General features: G+C 31.5%; 1 protein-coding gene across 1 annotated transcript in view; it reads right to left on the bottom strand.

Annotated features, from left to right (window-relative positions):
- Window positions 1-19006, bottom strand: part of PCDH15 (protocadherin related 15) — a 1226762-nt gene that overhangs the window by 36252 nt on the left and 1171504 nt on the right. The window contains exons 29-30 of the mRNA XM_049790532.1: window positions 13519-13734; window positions 5974-6062 (exon numbers count right to left, since the gene is read on the bottom strand). Of these exons, the coding sequence (XP_049646489.1) occupies window positions 5974-6062; window positions 13519-13734 (305 nt within the window). The remainder of the gene's footprint in view (window positions 1-5973; window positions 6063-13518; window positions 13735-19006) is intronic.

Below are 19006 nucleotides of genomic sequence, written 5' to 3'. Positions count from 1 at the left end.
TGGAGGGTCTGACTATAATAAAAACAAAAGTTATGAACGAATTCTTTTTTTTTTATGAACGAATTCTTATGCACACTGCATATATCTTATTTTGCAATAAAGAAACAAAACAGATATAAATACAATATGTGGCCCGCGGGCCATAGTTTGAGGACCACTGATACTATGACAGTACATTTCTACATGGTAAGTCTTTAAATATGTGCAGATAAATTCTGTTTTCTATCAGTGAATACATTTTTCAATAAAAATCTCTAAAATATGTGTAATTCTATATTATTTACAATATTACAGTCACAGAAGTTAAATTTTTATAAAGAGAATTAAATGTAACTATTATCTTCATGGTACAGGGCATCATAATAGAGTCTAAAATGAATTATGTAATTTAAAATATGTAATTTTTTATTTTACTGTATACTTCTAAATGTTTGAGTAAATGTTTAAATGTTTATTTGTTATTTTTAGAGCTTTTGGATAAAGCAGCTCTGATGATAAATAAATGTCTAATTGATTTTTCTTCATATGCTTTTTGATAAATCTATGTATAATTGTTTTTTAGGAGAATATATTTTATTGCAAACATCCTAATGTCATTCTGCATGCCTAAAAAATTTGACAAAATTTCTCTTTATTTTTTGTTATTTTCTAATGTAACACGTAAAAATCTATGTATCAGAAAATGTGTTAAGTCTATTGATATAATGCTTATACACATTTACATATAGTAGCTTAGTATTTTTTAACTCAGTTGTCTAAAAATCTAATTCTAAGTCATTGCTTTGAATTTGCAAATAAATGGATACCAGTTTTTAATACGTTTTTACTTACATTTTATTTTAAATTATTGTTTTATTTATTTTTATTTATTTATTCATATATTTTTGTGAAATGTTATGAAAATCTAATATATATTAAGTAATAGCAATATGATTTTCATTATAAAGTGTTTTATGAACCTGCAGTCTTACTATTCTTTTAATATTTTTGCAGTTTTTAATGAAATATTTATGCAATAATACTTGTTACTGTATTAAATATTTATATGACATAGCTATTCATATATTGAAAGAATGATAAATATGGAATAAAAAAGAGAGCTACTATGAGATTTACCTTACCTCAAAAATCTATCTCTTCCAAGTTTTCATACTGCCTTTAAGGAAAATATCTGAAATAATGTTTGTAAATTTTTAATGTTTAATTCTAGGTGGCATAGTTTTTAGTTTAATATAATTTTTAAAACATTTTATTCCTTATATTATCTTCTTGAGTTTCTTATCTAGACATACTTTTTAAAAAAGCTAACATATGCTTTGAATATCCTAATCCTCTATTCTTTCTCTCCTACCATTCAGAAAATTTTCATCAAAATTATTTCAGGACTTGAAAATGCAGAAAATTAATTTAAATTATTTGTCTAACTTATATTTGAAACTCAAGAGAGTATGTAATGAGTAATTTTTATTTATATTTTATTCATTCTTATTTACTAATCAATCTATACTTGTTGAATTCATAAATGGAACAGGCACTGTTCTAGATCATTACAATATCATTGAGAAATCAAAAATACTTGACCCCTTAGAACTTGCATTCTAAAAGAATAAAAAAGTCATTAGTACAATAAATAGAGCTCTTAAGAAAATTTAATTGAAATGTCACCATGCATCAAACGGAGTAGATAATAAATAAAATTAATATTGTGATTAAGAGTTTTCCAGAAAAATATAAATGATTGAATACTTATGCCAAAGCCCTAATGCAGAAGCCTGTGATTAGAATAGATGTTGAGGCAATGCACAAAGGAATTGTAAAGACTTCAAATGCATCTTTTGATTTTGTAAAGTGAGTATCAATTGTCAACATTTAAACATTAAAGTAATTTAATTCCATTTGTATTTGAGAGAAATATTAGCCACTATTTTTTAGGATAGTCTGAAGTGGGGACCTAAAAACTAGTTAATAAAGATTTTTTCCGGAGATGAAGGGTTTATCGAATGCAAGCTTACTCAACGATTTGAAAGAAGACATAACACAATTCTTAATTGTTAGCCATAAATACAACATATAATTAAGTTCTACTATCCTTATTACCTAATGCATGATTAACTATTCATGAAGCGTTTATATTCTTGAGTAAATCAATGATACAACTTTTAATCACATAAGTTCTATACTAAACTATGGTTGAACTCAATAAGCAATGCCATTACTCTTAGTTCATTTTAAAATATGTCAATTACTCTAGATGCTGATAAAAAACATAATAGATAAAATATAAAACTTGAAGCAAGAAAACTTAGATATCAATATGCTATGTAAGTTTTCTCTTTGAATTGTGCTTCTAGGGATAGATGATTATTAAAATTTAGTAATTAATTTTCCTTGTTTAGGCTGATTTTTTCATCTTTTTTTTTATAATTTCTGTTTATCATGTTGAGTGGTGTTCAGAACTTACTTTTGACTGTCAGAGATGCCTCCAGTTTAATACCTTATATAAAATGTCTAACTATATAATAGAATAATCAAATCTGTACACAAAAAATGATATATACAATAAAATGCATTAATTGTGTTCTTTTTTTTTTTTTTTTTTGGTTTTTGGGCCACACCCGGTGGTGCTCAGGGGTTACTCCTGGCTGTCTGCTCAGAAATAGCTCCTGGCAGGCACTGGGGACCATATGGGACACCGGGATTCGAACCAACCACCTTTGGTCCTGGATCGGCTGCTTGCAAGGCAAATGCCGCTGTGCTTATATCTCTGGGCCCTTTAATTGTGTTCTTAAAATATACAGTTAATTTTTAGACATGAGACATTTTATATTTGACAATGTTGAATTTAAAAAAAGTCCTATGCTTATAGGACTTATATATAACTATATAGCTATAGTTATGATATTATAATGTATAATGTTAAAACAGCTTATATGTGAGAAATCTACTTCAGCTCTTGAGTTCTAAAGAAATGCTTCAGAGAATCATTTCCCAAAAAAACTGGTCTTTTTTTTAAGACTCAGAAATGTTCCTTTGTTTATCTAAAACAAAGTAAGACATATCTCAAGTTCCTATTTTTTGCCTCTGAAGCAATTTGCTAAACTCTTTCTCTCCACTGATCAATTGGAACAAAATTCTTGTTAACCACTATGTTTCTTTCTTTCATTCAACTCCCTGAATTTTAATCCACTCTTAATCAAGAAATATATCACTACTCATTAATGACCACTCAGAACAGGTTACATCAAGGCAACTCTTTCATTAGTTTTGATCTATTAACCAATCTTTTTTGTTTATGACACCTGGTGATGTTAGTCTTGTTTAACCTCTCTTTACTTTTAAGTTTCATTTTCTGTCTAATCTTTGTCGACAGATATTTAGAAGGTTTTTCTATTCACCAAAGATTGTTATTTTTTTGTATTTGATCCTTAAATTATTCTTAGAACCATCCTTATAAATAAAATTTATGTTTTTATTACATGTATAGAAATATCTTTTGATACCTATTTATTCTCCTTAATCAGATCTCGAAATAAATTATCTTCAGGTTTACAGCTCCTTACAAAAGAAAAAGTTGTTTTTTTACAACTGAACCATACACCCAGCCTGTTAAAACACTATTTATGAAAAAAGACTGATTGTTTTCCCTTTTATTTCCTTAATCCACTATATAAATTGCATATTTGTTTGATAGATATAATCAAAAGATCTCAAAAATTTCAGAAGCACTAAATATATTTCTCTCTGAAAATGTGCTTGAATTTTGATCAATATTCCATACTAAATTTAAACTTATATGATAAATTTAAAAAGTCTTCCAATTCTTTTAGGTGATGCAGTTTTATCTTATGTAGAGTCTATCTCTCATTAGCAAATGGACTATAGTGCTCTTGTAGTTATTTCCTTTATGAATAAAAATCTGTGCTTGGAAATGAGCTGTTTCTATACAATAAGGATCTTAGTTAAGTTTATCAGTTATAACAAAAGAGGTAATGATAAAAGAAAGGGGTTTAAACTTTTTTAGACTTCTTTAAAAAATATTTATGAACTAGCAGCCCGGGAAGTAAAGGAGGGACGATATGGGATGCAGCAGGCTGGGAACAGGGGTGGAGGGAAGACAACATTTGTTGTGGGAATGCCCCTGATTCAATGTCACTATGTACCTGAAATACTACTGTGAATGATTTGTAATCCACTTTGGTCAAAATAAAAATTATTAATATAAAAATATTTATGAATAAGTATTTTCGAGGACCACTAATTATGTTAACTCCACTGAAACACTCTGATTTTTTTCTGAAAAAATTAATTATAAGTTTAAAGGTGATATCTAGAACTTAGTAAGTGATTTTTCTTTTAACATTCCATTGTAAAAACACCATAACCAATACTAATAACTAGAAAATACCTGTGACTCAGATCAATACAGTTTCTCCATAATTTAAATTTTGAATCAAGAATTATCATTTTGAAACAGTTAATACAACTGGAATTTATCCAGAAAAAGGGCAACATTCCATCATACTGAAATTGCATATCTGACTACTATCCATGTGGTTCTTTCATGCCTCTTAAGTTATATGTATTCTTTATTATTCTCCACTTTTGTATTGAAAAATGTTAGCTCCCAACAGCCTTTCTATAAATTCCCCTTCGCATACAAATTCAAGCACATCAGAACTAGTCTTATGCATATTTCTTTTTAAAGTCCAACTATACTGAAGCACAAATCACTTTTTCTAATCCTCCCATAATAAGAACAGCTGTCTAATTGTTCTTGTTAGAGTCTAATTGGTCCTTCTAGATTCTGTAATTCAATTGATCACATATTTAGCATTCCACTTAAAGTTGTAGACTTGTTCACGGTACAGTTTGGAAAAAATTTGTATGATGAAAATGACCAGTAAAATACATTTTTTGTCACTGAAATTTTCTGAAAGTCACTCATACTGCAAATTAAAATAAAAGTAGTACAGTCAGTATATAGATACAGAGTGTTTTTAGAAAACTTTCTCAAAGCAAAAAAATGTATTTCTAAGCGAATATAGTCAAACTATAATTAGTCACTAAGAAAACAATTTATTTTACATAGATTTGATTGTTCTGTATTCTCTTAAAATATCTTAATAAATTCATAGTGTTATTTAATGAAAAGTTACCATACCATATTTAAACAATTAATAAATATTGATTATTAGTTATTTCTTAAGGAACCTTTGTAACTGAGTTGGAGAGACAGTATAAAAAGTAGCTTTTTCTGGCACTATATGTGTTCTCAAGTTCTGTCAGGAATGATACTTAAGCACAGAACTAAGACAAACTTTGAGCAATGTTGATTACCAATCCCCCACTTATTTGTATAAATGGAACAAAATGAAAATTTATTAATAATTTTATTTTCATTGTTTAACTCACTTCCGACACTCCCTAGAGAAAACTGATTTAATCTGTTCTTTGAGAAGAATGTACAAATATTCTGCCATCTTCTTATCCTACTCTACTTTTTAACATTGATCTAATTTGTAAATTCGGTTATTAAAAAGAAAATTAGATAAAATATGTAACATTTATTAAATTTTACATTTTAGCTGTACTGAATTACATTTCTCACAAGAATTTTATGATGCAAGTGTTTCCTATTAACTCTAATGAAAAATGAAAAATAAATATATACATTCAAAAATATGTAACATGTTTTATTTATGGGGCATTATGATGTTCTGTGGTGTAGCAAACAAAGCATTCCAGGTAAAAGTATTTTCACACTAGTTTTCATTCATAATTAAAGGTGTTCTCCGAATCAAATGAGTTATCTATTTAAGAATATGAAGTTAAAATTTTATTAAGAGTGTGTTTAATGTTAGACTTAATTTCTATATTATAATGAGCCAGCTATCTTGTAGTAATATTATAAAGTAAGTGAATACATAAATATATAAATGTGAAATAAATATAAAAATAAAGAAAATTCATTACTCAGTAAGATCTTCTATCTTTTTTTCCACTAGGGTAGGAGGCACATTAGAAACAATGACTTGCATATCCAGCTGATTGACCACAGAGACCTAAAAGAATGAAATAAAATGATATAGTATTCAGCTATTCCTCATGAACATTTCTATATAATTAAAAGTTAACATTATGATTTCTCTCACAATGCATACTTAAAAAGATTTCACATGCACTTTGTTTGTTGCAAAACCTCTGCCTTGAGTTAAGAACGATTGTTGTTTTTCTACAAGTTGCTTAAACCAAGTGATTTCAAATGTGTTGTGTTTGTTTTCTGGATTATTAACTATTTCTTAAGGCACCAAATTTTGTTTAATTTTTAAACTTTGTTATTGAAAAATAAAAGTATTACTTAACAGTACTGTAGAATAAAAATTAAGATATAATGTTCCACGAGTTAGATGAGGCTGTCCCAGGCACTGTTTCTAAACCTTCCAGCTGACGGGTCTGAGATGTAGGGTAACAGTGGAGAAATAATTCACAAGCAGTCAGTAATAGTCAGAGTCAGCTTGCTTTTATTCCATTTCCCTGTCTGACATGTACATTTTCTCACATATATTTTCTTTACTAAGCTTTTATTTTTTTTTTTGCCTTTCTGTCTCTCTGCCTTTTGCTGCTTCTCTTTCTTCCTCTTGCCTCCCTGCAGCAGACCTATTTTATTCTTTATTTAAAACAGCACACCCTGGGGCCAGATTGGTAGCATAGAAGTAGGGTGTTTGCCTTGCAGGTGGCTGACCCAGGATGGATGCCTGTTCAATCCCCAGCATCCCATATGGTCCCCAAAGCCAAGGGCGATTTCTGAATGCAGAACCAGGAATAACCCCTGAGTGCCATCAGGTGTGGCCCAAATAACCCTAAATAAATAAATAAATAAATAAATAAATAAATAAATAAATAAATACATAAATAAACAACCTGTCCCATCCCAGGTGTGGATGTGTTTGGTTTTCTAGATGGTATTAACATCTCAAAAGAAAGCTTCGGTAAAAGGACATTGGGGGAAGGGTTATATATACTTTTAAAATATGCTACATAATTGTATTTTTGATCATAAACTTTTTATGAGGTTGTTTATGGGAACAAAGATATTGATATATGACTAGTTAGATAAACATTTTTTTTATAAAATGATACATATCAAGTCAGTCTGCCTGATTGATTAGATTACTTTTTATATAAGTAAATATACACACTTACTAATGGGATTGAAATGAGCAAACCTGATATCTGTTTATGAATTTGTTAACTTATATATTCATTCTTATCAAGCATGTGCTTAATTACTTCCATATTTATATTTTATTAAATGGAAAAAATAATATTTTATCTTCTGGATTATGCTTTTTATTCTCAGTACCCTACAGGTTTAAAAATAATTTAACCATAACAATGCTAACTGTATTGTTATTTTTCTAATATTCAAATAAGAAAGCTAATAGAACATGCACTTGGACATAAGCTCAGATTGCTTGCCTTGTTACACACTTTTTACATAAAATCAAACATGTTCATGTCATGTATTTAATAGCCACTGCTCTGTATCTACAATTTTTGCTCTCTTCAAATTGCAGTGTATGTTAGATATTCTGCTGTTCTTCAATATTGGAAATTGATGACTGTGTTAATCAAATCACCAGTAGTTTCTTCTACATTGCCCATAACAGGAAGACTGCATATAACAACATTATTCCTGAAATGCAGAGCTACAATAAAAGAAAACAATCAAATAACAACTGGTAATCAGGAGTCCAAGCATGAGTGAGGCCTAACTTTCAGGTTGGCTGCCCATCAGTAATCTCTGAAAATGAGTCAAAGTCCTTTCAAGCAGTTTTCCTACATTGATGGACACTGATTATGTACATATTTGGTTGATCCAGGATAAAAATCTAAAGCTGGCCTGAACCTTGTGCAGGTATTCACATCTGGATTTTGTCTTCTTGCAGCAGGCAAACATCTGGATCTTTGTTTCTATGCCTCTCGTTAATTAATTCTACTTTTGATTAACCACTTTAGACTTAATCATGCAGGCTAGGCCAGTAGAATATAAAAGGCATAAAAAGCCCCCAATGAAATGATTGGCCATCAATCAGTAGTCTATCTCAGCATGTACTCCATCCTGCTGAATGCTACAGTAATCAGAAACAGAGATATTAACAGTTTCTAGTTAACCACTCACACATCTATATCCGCATTTCTGTTGTGAAAACAGCCATCACAAAATGCATACAAAACAAATGATAGAAATAGTAAAATATTTTATAGCTGATTATCAGAGACTCTGTTTGAAAAATTACATTTTAAGTCAAAAACTTCATTTTTTTAAAGAAGTAACAGTAGAGCTTGGAGAATATAGAATTTTAAAACTATTGTTTATCTAAATTTCAAGTCATATATTTCTTCATTATTAAAAGGTGTTTTGATGGATGACCGTTGCTTTTTAGAAGACTTTTCAGCATTTTATTATAGATTTATTTAATTTTGGTTCTGGGGTAATTACTGGCAGTGCTCAAGTAACTATGTTATTAGGAATAGAAATTGTATTGGTCATAAATAAGTGAACAACCTTATTCTCTGTAATATCTCTCCTGTCCTTTTATATTTTCAACAAGAACTACAGATTATATAAGGATTCTAGACTATCCTATTTATGGTCTCTTCTATTTCCCCCTCATTTGGAGGTTGAGTAGTAGTATTTATTCAGAGCTGTCATCTTCTTCATTATTTATTTCCTACTTTAAAAGTAATTATTTAGTTAAGCACTATAGTTACAAATTTGTTCATGAATGAGTCAGTCATACAATGTCCATCACCACTCATCAGTGCACATTTCCCACCACCAATGTCCCCAGTTTCCCTCCCAACCTGCCCCCGACCCCACCTGCTTCTTGACAGGTATTTTACATTTCTTTCTATCTCTCTTCCTTTATTTCCCATTTTGATCCTATGTAAATGTAGGGATATGAATCACTAATGTCACCGTTTGCATCCAGTTTTTTCCAAACTGATCAGTTTCAGATTGATCTTTGTGATTGGTTCTCTACCTTAATTGCACTGCTCTACTATTTTTGGCAAGCTCCTGACCATAGAGTGACTAGTTCTTCTCACCACCTATTTGCCTAATATATAGTGTTCTTTGGAAACCCATAGTCTGATTATCCTGCAGGTTGAAGCCATGTTATGCAGACATATGACATAGGTTCTTCCTATGTTAGACAATGGTACTTAGTGATAATGAAGAGCAAGCTGATAGTATGTGGCTGCTTTGGGTAAAATGATTTATTTACCTATGCTTGGTTTTTCTTTCTTTATAATTGTTTTATTTAAGCACCTAGGTTACAAAATTGTTATTTGTTAGGGTTTCAGTCATACAATCTACATCATCCTTCACCAGTGCAACCTCCCTCTGTCACCAAAATCTCCCCTTTCATTCCAACGGCCCCACCCAACCATCTCATCCTTTATCTGGATGACACAATCTCTCTTTTATTTTTAACGCTGTGGTTTGCACTATTATTAAAGGAGAGTGCCATGCGTGTTAGTTTTTTCCAGTTGTATTGCAGAGTTATTGTCCATAGTGATCAGATGCAGCTATCATTTTCCTAGTAGATGCTTCTCTAGTCTAGCTATAATCATCACTCTTTTTGGTCATCTTTTTTCCTGGTATGGGTAGACCTCCAGACTGGGCTGGACCTCCAGAACTTTTGTCTCTATTGTCTCTGGGTACTATTATCATAGTATCTCTTGTTTTTCTCATATCTTGAAAATGCGTGAGATTATTCTATGCCCATCCCTTTCCCTCTTGCTCATTTCACTCATTCATAATTGTTTCTAAGTCATCCATATATAAGCTAATTTATTGACTTCATTTTAGTATTTCATTGTGTGCATATCTCATGGTTTCTTTACCACTCACCTGTTGTTGGGCACTTGCATTGTTGCCATATTTTGGCTATTATAAATAGTGCTAGGGTGAAGATAGTAGTACAGATGACATTTTTGCATTGTGTTTTGTGTTCCTGGGGTATATCCCTATAAGTGGTATTGCTGGATCATATGTAAGCTCGATTGCTAGCTTTGTGAGGAATGTCCATATTGTTTGAAAAAAAGGCTGAACTAGTCTGTATTTCCACCAGCAGTGAATGAGAGTCCCTTCCTACATACATACATCCATGTTAGCAGTGGTTGATCTTACGTAATGTTTTCTAGTTTCTGTGGTATGAGATAATATCTCATTGTTGTTTTGAATTGTATCTCCCTGATACAACTCAATGAAGAGGAAACAGAAAATATATTCAAAAGAAATTTCATCTAAGTGGATGGAGCGGAAGACATAGCAGTAGGGCATTTGTCTTGCACAGGGCTAGCCTAGGACAGACCATAGTTCAATTCCCCAGTGTCTCATATGGTCCCCAAGCCAGGAGTGATTTCTGAGTGCATAGCCAGGAGTAACCCCTGAGCCTTACCAGGTATGGCCCAAAACAACAACAACAACAACAACAACAACAAAATATTTCATTTAAAATGTGCTTAAGAAAATAAAGTACCTAGGAGTACTTAACTAAGGAGGTAAAAGAGGTATATAAAGAAAACTACAAATCACTGCTTTAAGAAAAAATAGAGGATTCAAGGAAATTAAGACATATACCTTGCTCATTGATTAGAATAATCACATCATTAATATGTCAATGCATCCTAAAGCATTGCACAGATTTAATGCAATTCCTATAAAAATTCCAATGACCTTTGAAAGAAATGGATCAGACACTCCTGACATTCCTGTAAATAAGTGTCCACAAATAGCTAAAGCAATTATTGACAAAATAAATAATTAACTAACTAAATAAAAAAAAAGATGGGAAGAATCACTTTTCCCAACCTTAAACTATACTATAAACTAATAAAGTCATTAAAACATTATGACTTTGGAATAAAGACAGACCCTTAGATCACTGGAATAAACTTGACTACCTGGATATAAACTCACAGGTTTAAAAACAATTAATTTTTGCTAAAGGAGCAAAAACTATAAAGTAAAATAAGGAAAGCTCTTTAAAAAGTTAATGCTGGAAAAATTGGTCAACCACATTTTAAAAAGTGAACTCAGATCTCTCCTTAACACCACACAAAATGGTCACATCAATTAATAATTTTAATATGCTTAGAAATATATTGTGTGCTATTTTTATTCATTTTGGTTTTGGAGCTGCATTTGGTGGTGCTCATTGCATATAACTGACTCTTTTCTCAGAGTTCACGATTGATGGTGCAGGGGAAATAATGCAGTGCTGGGAACAAGTCCAGGTTGGCTGCAAGAAGGCAAGTGCCATTTGTGCTGCATTATTTCTTATAACCTGTTCGTATAACTTAAAGGCATAACTTAAATTATCACACAATTGCTTGTATCATATTTATATATCATATATCCTGAAAATGGACCAGGTTTATACATGTATTACAAATATGATCCATGTTGTTATATTTTAATTGTTAAGTTATCTTTAATTTTATTAGGTAATAATCCAGTAAAAAGCACCACACATGAATATCTTAAATAACAGAGTATAATGATAAAATTATTTTATATCACATTTACAGATATTGATTTGATTAAATATATATATATGTCAACCATAATATCTAAAACCACTTTGCTTAGTGTGAGTTTTGTTTATTTCTTGACTTTTATTTTGGCCTTCAGACCCATCATACTTATTGGGACTTCACCAATGAGAAAAAATAAAATGATCTGATCTTTTGATTAAATGAAAATTTAAATTAGATTATTTAAAAATTAAACATTTTAAGGAATTAAACTGGCACTGATTTTGAAATATTTTAACATGATAGAGGAAAGACAAAATACATTCAGTAATAAATTTTTCATATCATACAAAGTGCTACTAATTTTCACTTTTAATAGATTATTTTACTATATTCTCCCTAAAAGTACAAATAACTATACTTCCAAGTTGGTAACATCCTACAGAATAAAGGCATTGTTTTGGGCATTGTCTTTATAATGACTCTGACCCATTAGAAGATGGAAGCTATAGAGATTGAGCAGCACCCAACTAAGGCAAGATGGGGTAAAATAGAGCTAATAAGTCTACAGGATACAGTTTTTATAAAAATGATTAGAAGCAGAAAGGCAAAAAAAATTAAAAAGAGGACAAACAAGAATTGAAAAATTTTAACTATGAGAAAGGCAACATTTAAATTAACGCAGCAGATGGTACTGATGACTTTAAATAGAGTATAAATTTGGGAAACCACTGGGCCAAAATAATGCCTTTTACATTATACAACAGTGGTCAACACAGCATTATTTTTAGCAAGAACTTCCAAGGATCATTGCTCAGAATATCCCTCATGAATCCTGACAACAGAAACCTACTGGAACTATGCCATCTTCTGCTGGATACCTTCACAGGTTAGTTTTCCAAGATTCAGTCCTGGTGTTTTGTCCCTGTGTCAGCCCTTTCCTGCCAATTAAAGGCTTTTAACTTAATCATGTGTACCACCATATACCTAAAATATTGATTAATTACAATTAGCTGTGTAAAGTAAAACCTTTCACTCCCTACTACTGGGAAACATTTCAGATATTAAAAAATGTTAGTAAACTAAGAAACTGGAAACTGAGAAAGTGGGAATCAAAGACAATTCTGATAATAAAATTAAAATGTAGTCAAATTTATCTATGCCATTAAGGATTTCAGTAAATGAAAAGAATTCATCTCTATTATGATAAATTTTGTTTCTATATTCTTTTTTCCCACACTACAAAAGTTGAAAGTCATTTATACAGTAATAAAAACTGCATAACTTTTTATCTCTGCAGCAAAATTCATCGAGGTATTTTAAAATTTTAAGTAGCTCTCATCTACTCAGTAATAAAACTAAATATTCAGACCAATCAAAATATAATGCTTATGAAACTTTTGACACAATCTGGAACCATATTATGATCTTTTTCCAAATTCAAAAAAATAGATAACTATAAAGGCATAGTTTATAGTCTATGTTATTTAAATTAATTACCTTAAATTAAATACCAAATTTTAGAAAATCATTTTTCTTTTAAATGATTTAAAAGTTTGAGAAACAGGGGGCATAGCAAAGTTCGGTGGCAGGGTGTTTTTGCCTTACTTATGATCAACCTAGGTTTGATCACGTACATCTCATAGAGTCTTGTGAGGCTGCCAAGTCTGATAACTGAGCAAAGAGCCAGGTGTAAATCCTGAACACAGCAGGCGAGTCCCACCCCACAAATGAAAGTTTGAGACGTGACCAAAAAAGAAAAAAAATACATGTAATTCATATGTACAGACATAGTCTTCAACATTTTGGGCCTCCCCAGCAACACTATTGACCATGAGTCTACAGATCTAATGGAAGGGCCTTATACCCTCGAGCATCACACAACATTAATAAGAAAAATATACTATGTTGAATTCATTTGCCCTGACTACTATTGTAAATTTCTTCTTTAATTACTTAAAAAATACTTACAAGTACATCTGCTTTGCCACTTAATCCTTTGCCATAGTCATCAGTTGCTATTACTTGAAATTTGAAGTAGGACCTCCTCATATTATGGAAGAGCATGGCAGTCTTGATCAGTCCTGTATATGCTTCCACCACAAATCCTTCTTTGCCCTCTTTGATTGGTGGTATGATGAGTCTGTATGCCATGGCACTATAATTGCCAGTATCCTTATCAGTTGCCTAGGAGGTAAAATAAAAATAGATTATACATAAATACAAAAAAGCTCAAAAAATTTGAAAAGATCTTAAATCTTTGTAAGACTATTTTTTTGTATAATGATGCAACAAAGCCTTCTAAAACGCCTATTTTTCTAGATATTGATATGCATATTTATCAATATCTGTGCTCTGGTTTGAATGTTATTATAATAATGTTGACTTTTTTTTATTTTTGAGCAACACCCTCTGATGCTCATGGGTTACTCTTGGCTATGTGCTCAGAAATCACTCCCGGTTTGGGGACCATCTGGGACTCTGGGGGATCAAACCAAGGTCCGTCCTAGATCGCCACATGCAAGGCAAATGCCCCACCACTATGCTATTGCTCTGGCCCCATAATGATGAATTTTAAACTTTATGCAAAGAATACAGTCACTAAAAAAGAATTGGGTCCCGAAGTATAATGCTTTGATTGGTGTTTCAGATAGGTTTTATTTGGCTCTGTGATCCAAACAGCTAAAATTTTGGCATTGGTTGTTTATTTATCACTGTCTTTTATAATAACCATTGCTATTTTTTATTCTGTTTTTGGGTCATATTCAAATCTGTTCTGGGCTTACTCCTACCCCTCTGCTCAGGAATCATTTCTGGCAGATCTCAAGTGAGCATTTGATGCCAGGTATCAAACCAACTTCAACTGCATAAAAAAATAACATCCTATTCTCTGTACTATCTCTCAAGCTCCTTATGTATAACTATTGATTATGATTTTATCAACTCTACTTTTAAAATAAAAAAATCACTCTAATGTCATACATTACTATAAAATGAATAAAAGTTCAGCTCATATATACAAAATTCCTAGCACAGTGTATGGAGTCTGGGGTCTGATTAATTATTGCTTTTATTATAATTTGAACTATCAGAAAACGAGTTTGTAGTCCCGTTTTTTCAATATACTATATATACTTTTTCAATATATTATATAAAGATTAGTAAGATTTGTTTTCTGGTTTTCTTTCCTTTATTTATTTGTTTGTTTAATTATTTTTGGTCTTTGAGCCACACACTGTAACACTCAGGCCTTATTCCTGGCTCTTTGCTCAGAAATTGCTCCTGGCTTGGGGAACCATGCTGGGGCTTGAACCCAAGTCCATCCTTGGTCAGCCACGTGTAAGGCAAAAGCCCTACCACTGTGCTATTGCTCTGGCCCCATAAGATTTGTTTCTTTAACAGTTTTAAGTTCCTTATCTCTCAGAATATTATGAAAAGTAAATAATTGGAGATGGAGTGATAACACAGTGGCAGGACGTTTGCACAGGGCTGACCCAGGCCAGACATCAGTTTGATCCTCAGCATCCAATAAGGTCCCCCAAAGCCAAAAGCAATTTCTGAACATATAGCCAGGATTAACCCCTGAGTGTCACTGGGTGTGGCCAAAAAAACAAAAAAAATATTAAATAAAAAGTAAATAATTGCTTCAAAGTACTGAATATGGGTACTGAATATGAGAGTCTCACATAAGCAAGACCAGTACTCTAATAATAACTGAATCCCTAAACCCTATAAGTTTATTAAGAATTGAGCATAATATATTAGATATGCTCTGTGATGTCAACATTTCTGAAAATACAATTAAGAATTGCTTCTTTGTGAAATATTTGAAAATTGGATGGAGGAAAGTAGTGCTCCTAAGATTATTTAAGCTTCATATCTATTATTTAAGATATATATATATATATTTTATTTTCTTGTGCTTTTTATGAACTATTCATTGTTAAATATTGAATATAAAGCACTTACGAATTGTCAGCACAAAGCTAGCTACTCTAACAAAATAGTATTTTAATTAAATAAAACGGCTCAGGGAATTAAAATATTCCATTTGTATAGATTAATATTATTCAATAGCAATGAGATGATGAAAATTCTAAATATATTTTGTTCTTTATAACAGCTCCTAGTCACTTATGCTTACTAAATATTTGAAAGTTGGCTTTTTGACTCAAATTTTACAATACATATATTTATTTAGTTATATATTTAGTTACTTAAAAGTTTATTTATATTTTATTTATTTTTAAATAGTTTTATATATTTTTATTTATATCTATATTTAGTTAAACTTAAAAGTTTAAATTAAGTTACAGTTAATTTTAATTAAATGTAAGAGGTGAGAATAACTGGAATAGTTGACATATAAGGATCTGAGAGGTGCATCTCAGAATCCAGCATTACATCAACTTCAGATCCGCAACAGACTTGTTATTTGAATAGCTCCATAACCTCATGTCTGTCCATTCTAGTTTGCCAAGTATTGCCAAGTGGCCCCGGAAAGCAACTTGGGATCATCCTTCCATAAAAGGTTGACTTTAACAATAATTATATATAATAGTATATTTTTTCAATGCAGCATGAACATAACCCTTTGTAATACTCTATGTGTATTTAACCATTGAAAACAACTATGATCTCATATGTGAGTAAACTAGTTTCATTCTCATACCAGGTAAGGTAATGAAGAAAATAAATTATTTGGATGATTCTAGTAAGATAAAATGATCAACTTAAAAATAAAAAAAAGAAAATATAAAAAAAACCCTAACTCTATGCTGAATATTTAAGATGTTGTACATGGTTTACATGGTATCAGAGTTTAAGGCACAGAAGACAATAAAATATTAATACAAATTATGTCATACTCAGGTAAACAACACAATGGTTTTCACGTTTTTTTTTAAGTTTTCAACTCCAAGACTTTCATTAAATTCATATAGCAGAACATAAGAAATATAAAGATTATTAATAGTTACAGTTAAAAACAGGGTTTTTTTTAGTGTATGATGGTTTATTTTCCTATGTCTGTTTTTTTTCTTTTTCTTTTTTTTTAATAATATGATTTTTATTTTGATCATAGTGTCTTACATATTGTTGACAATAACATTTTAGGTATATATTTATATAAAATCAGGGGGATTCCCATCACCAAATTGTCCTCCCTACACCTCCATTTTTGTCCTACCTCCCATTTACTCTTCCCTCACCCCCAGGGCGGCTAGAATATGTGGTCCCCTCTGTATCCAACCCACTACTTAGTAGTCTTGCACCTGTTTGGTCTTGATGCCTCCCTTATCTCCCCCTCTAACTGTAGGCAGGACTAGCTAGTTCAAGTTGCATGGTTTTGCTGGAAAAAGAGAAGATATATAAACTGGGGTAAGAGTCTAATACTCCAAAAATGGGTGGAATCCTTCTAGAGGCTCTCATCATCGATTTGGGAGATGAAGGAGAAAAAGAAGGTGAAACACTCCACCAGTACCAAAAAAAAGTGTCAATTATCCAGTGAGGACTCCAGCTATATCGATAAGCACCTCAAAAAATAGACGAAAAACAAAACAAAACAAAAAAAAGACAAACAAAAACAAACAAACAAACCAAAAACACACCATGGTCTTGAAATAAGAAACATGGTATAGCACATAACGAAAAAAGATAAAAGAAGAGAAAAAATAAGTATAATTGGGGACAACGATTTCAATAATCACACCCAAACAGAGAAATCGACCAAAATAGATAGGTAAATAAAAATAATAATAACAATAATAAATGAAGGTAAAAAATATATATGTGTATATATATATATATATATATATATATATATATATATATATATATATATATATATATATATATATATATATATAAAATAACCAAGGTTTTGTGCTTTTTGTATTTTTGTTTTTTCCCCTCCTGCTCTGGCACAGTAAATATTGGGGTCATTCGAAAAGGAATTCACTTGGCCTAAGAAATAAGGGGTTTCTCCGTCCTTGGAGTATACTGTCATGGGATCAGCTCTAGACTTTGCTCAGGATCATTTATTCTCCCGATGGTGTTTTTTGGTGTGTGGAAGACTACTGCTCTGTCCAGGGTGATACAATCAGAGCTCTGTGTTTAGAGGTCTCAGTATCTGCACAGATCCTGAGGTGGGACTTATGATGAAGTCAGTCTTCGTGGTTCTAGAGGTTCTGTTACCTCAGTGTCATTTTAATCCATCTTCTGTGGTTGGTGATCTTGGTCTTTGCACTGAACCTAGGATGGCACCTAGGATAGCGTCTTTCTTTGTGCTTCCAGAAGCCCCATTCTGTTGCAGTTGTCTCTGTCAGACCTTTGGGACTGGGGATCATGATCATTGTGCAAGTCATAGTTCAAACCCTAAACTAGGGCTTTTTTATTGGTCCCAAGATGTATACTGTCTGGTCGTGGTTCTAGTAGCCAGTCATCTGTAAGTCACGATCTTGGATTTTAAACAAGTATTGACAGACTTATTTTTACATAAATGTGACACACATGACAAATTAAAAAATGATGACTAACGGGTTTTTTGTTAATATAATCATTATCCTATAAAGTGTCCATTTTTTTGAGGTATAACAGCTATGAAAAGGTATAATTTTATTTTTCTGTGTGGGAAGGAACTTCCAAACAATACTGAGTTTGACAGGGGCTATTCCTAGTGATTGGAAGCCAACTGACCAAGCAGTTCAGTGCTAGAAATTAAGGCCGCAGTTTATTCTCAGGAACCATATGGTTAGAAAATAAACTGACTATCCTGATGGTGCTCAGGAGGAAATGCAATCCTCAGGGGACCATGCAGGTTCAGACAATGCATCTTAACTCATGTACTAACTTTTACCAGCAAAAGCACAATCCTTAAGCATAAATACACACACACACACACACACACACACAAACACACACACACACACACACACACACACATATATATATACATTATTTTTATGGAGGGGAATACACCCAGCAGTATTTAGGGGTTATTCATGGCTCTGGCTCAGGAATCTCTCATTTTGGGATTGTGGGGACAACATGGGATGCGTTAAATCACACCAGAATCAGCTGCATACAAGACAAATGATCTCCCTGCTGTGTTATTGTTATTGCCCTACCCATACAATTTTTGAATAAACACATTCAAGTTATCAAAACTAAAAAAAAAGTCAGACGATATAGTCATTTAAAGTGTTCTTTCTGAGGTTTTCAGATATGTTCAACTTCCCATCCAAGACATCCTACTCATTTCTAGCACCACAAAAATTCTATTCTTATTTTTAACTTTATATTGTTGAAAGCACTGCATATATTCCCTTCTAATTTGTTCTAATAAACTGTGTGAAGGGTCTAAACCTTTATATTTTGAAATGTAATTTCTATACCATCACAAGTGTATTTATAAAATAAAAGAAATTATAATGTCATCTCTTGATTTCTTTCCTCCAGA

Source organism: Suncus etruscus, chromosome 17 (assembly GCF_024139225.1).
Source record: "Suncus etruscus isolate mSunEtr1 chromosome 17, mSunEtr1.pri.cur, whole genome shotgun sequence".
Lineage (NCBI taxonomy): Eukaryota > Metazoa > Chordata > Mammalia > Eulipotyphla > Soricidae > Suncus > Suncus etruscus.
The sequence above is the reverse complement of the archived record's forward strand: the minus strand, read 5'-3'. Positions and strand labels throughout refer to the sequence as shown.